This window comes from Setaria viridis, chromosome 5 (genome assembly GCF_005286985.2).
Source record: "Setaria viridis chromosome 5, Setaria_viridis_v4.0, whole genome shotgun sequence".
In the NCBI taxonomy this organism is placed as follows: domain Eukaryota; kingdom Viridiplantae; phylum Streptophyta; class Magnoliopsida; order Poales; family Poaceae; genus Setaria; species Setaria viridis.
The window spans coordinates 4,213,894-4,216,040 of NC_048267.2; the positions used below are offsets into that span (position 1 = coordinate 4,213,894).

At 60.6% G+C, this 2,147-nt stretch overlaps 1 protein-coding gene across 1 annotated transcript; it reads left to right on the forward strand.

Moving 5' to 3' along the window:
* Window positions 1-253: 253 nt before the first annotated feature.
* Window positions 254-1,584, forward strand: LOC140222957 (uncharacterized). Its single transcript, XM_072294173.1, has one exon. It carries the CDS (start codon window positions 474-476, stop codon window positions 1,446-1,448), a length of 975 nt encoding a protein of 324 aa, XP_072150274.1. The 5' UTR covers window positions 254-473; the 3' UTR covers window positions 1,449-1,584.
* The last annotated feature ends 563 nt before the right edge of the window (window positions 1,585-2,147 follow it).

Genomic DNA, 2,147 nt, shown 5'->3' on the forward strand with positions numbered 1-2,147 from the left:
TCGGGTAGTGGTAGTACAGGATTCAAAAGGAAAGGTATGGTCTTGTTGGCCGCTCTCGCATGCTCTGCCTTGTGACTCCAATTGTAACAATGTACCACTATGCACCGATGGACGACGAACGAACGATCGATCAACCATCGTCCTGTGCTTGCTTGCTCTCATGTGACCGCAATTGGTGCGCCACCACCTCCACCACATTGACTAGACCCATGCTCCTCTACATGCGTCGCCCATCCCCTCGCCTTAAACGGCATCACGAGCATGCGAGCCACCGCCAAGCACGTCGCTATCTCTATCTAGCCGCGCGCCGAGCGCGCACGTACGAATAATGTATATACTTCTCGCCGATCGACCGGGCCGCCGTGCCATCACAACATCTCAGAGAGCACCACCGGCCGGCAGGTGAGCTCGATCGCTACTCGTCCCGGTGACGAAGTCAGTCGCCGCCGCCCGCCTCGAGAGATCCGGCCACGATGATGCGCCGTCGCGGCCTCCGCAGCTTCTGCCACGGCGTCGCTTCCACGTCCACGGTGCAGCAGCTCCACGGCAAGGAGCAGGTGGCCGCCGCCGGCAGCGGCGCGGGCGCGGGCGCGGGTGCCGCGTCCTCGTCCTTCCTCACTGTGCCGCCGTCGGTGGTCGGCTCGTGCGTGGCCGAGACCGAGGTGAGCGGAACGGGCGCCGACGGCGGAGGTGGCGGCCCGGCGGTCACGCTGGAGCAGATGATCCTGCAGCTGGACCTGGAGGAGGAGGCGGCGAGGAGAGCGCGGCGCGCGGCGGGGGAAGGGGAGGAGGGGTGGTGCCCGCGGCGGATGTCGTGCGTGGACGGCGCCGCCGCCGGCGGCCCCGCGGACCACGTGCTCCGGTCGGCGCGGGACGCACTGAGCCAGTACCCGCGCTTCTCGCTCGACGGCCGGGACGCCATGTACCGCGCGTCGTTCAGCGGCTTCTACGAGGGCATGGGCCGCCGCGACGCCGCCGGCGGCTACAGCCGGCAGAGGGCGTCGGCGTGCTGCGCCGCCGGCGCGGGGTGCGGGGCGCTCGCGTGCGCCGCGGCGGGGGGATACGAGATGGACCTCGAGCGGACGCTGCGGATGCCGGCCACCGTCGCCGGGGAGAGCGTCGTGTGGTGCAAGCCCGGCGTGGTGGCCAAGCTCATGGGGCTCGAGGCCGTGCCCGTCCCGGTCAGGGGAGGGCTCCGGCGGAGGAAGGCGAGCGGCCATCCGGCCGCGGCGTGCGGCGCCGGCGGCGGCGTCAGGAAGCAGAGGCTGAGGAGGACGGGGCAGGAGGAGCTGGCCTTGAACAAGGAGAAGCTCTTCATGGCGCTGCATGGCTACGACGTCGTCGCGGCGGGCGAGCGACACGCTGGCGCCCTCCGGTCCGGCGTGGGACCCGATGTCAGCGGCATGGCCAACGACGGCGGCGGATGGGAGTTCCGGCTTCGTCGTTGACGGGCGACTGGTTGATGATGTACGTCGTTAGTGCGTATGGGCTGCCTCTTCTTTTAGCATACGTGGTTGCCTAGCATGTAAACTCGCATAGAACTTTGGTTATATATATGTTTATAAAGTTTCCCTCATCAGTAAATCTTCCTGTAATATTGCCCATACCAGTGGGAGCATTTTTGAAGATCCAGCGGTATATGTAACGGAACACATGCATTTTCAGTTTTTCACGTTGATTTGGCAGAAATTAGGCATATAATTAACCTAGCTAAGATATGTGGTTTTGCCGTTTGGAGCTAAACGTGAATGCTAAAGTGGCCATCTAAGTGTTGTTATCTTTCAGTCTGTTCACTGTTCAACAGTCACTTCAAGGGGTTCAACTAGAAGTTCAGACTCTGAAATTAGGACTTCAATCGGTAAGGGAAAGTGCTATTTGAACTTTTGAAAGTTGAGACCCTCAACTAAGAGAACGAACTTTCAATTGCAGTATACTTCAAACAGTTTTGCACGGCAAACTTTGGGTTTCGTCTCAAGAGTGAAAATTGTTGGTAGTAGACCGTCAGGGTCGTTAGCGCCGTTGAGGCTTTGGGCCGTATGTGGTTTTGTTTGCAATGATGGTAGGAGGATGATGGCAATGGCATCTATAGGTCCATGAGACCATGACTCCATCCCTAAACGAACGGAAATTTGGAGAGGATGAAATGG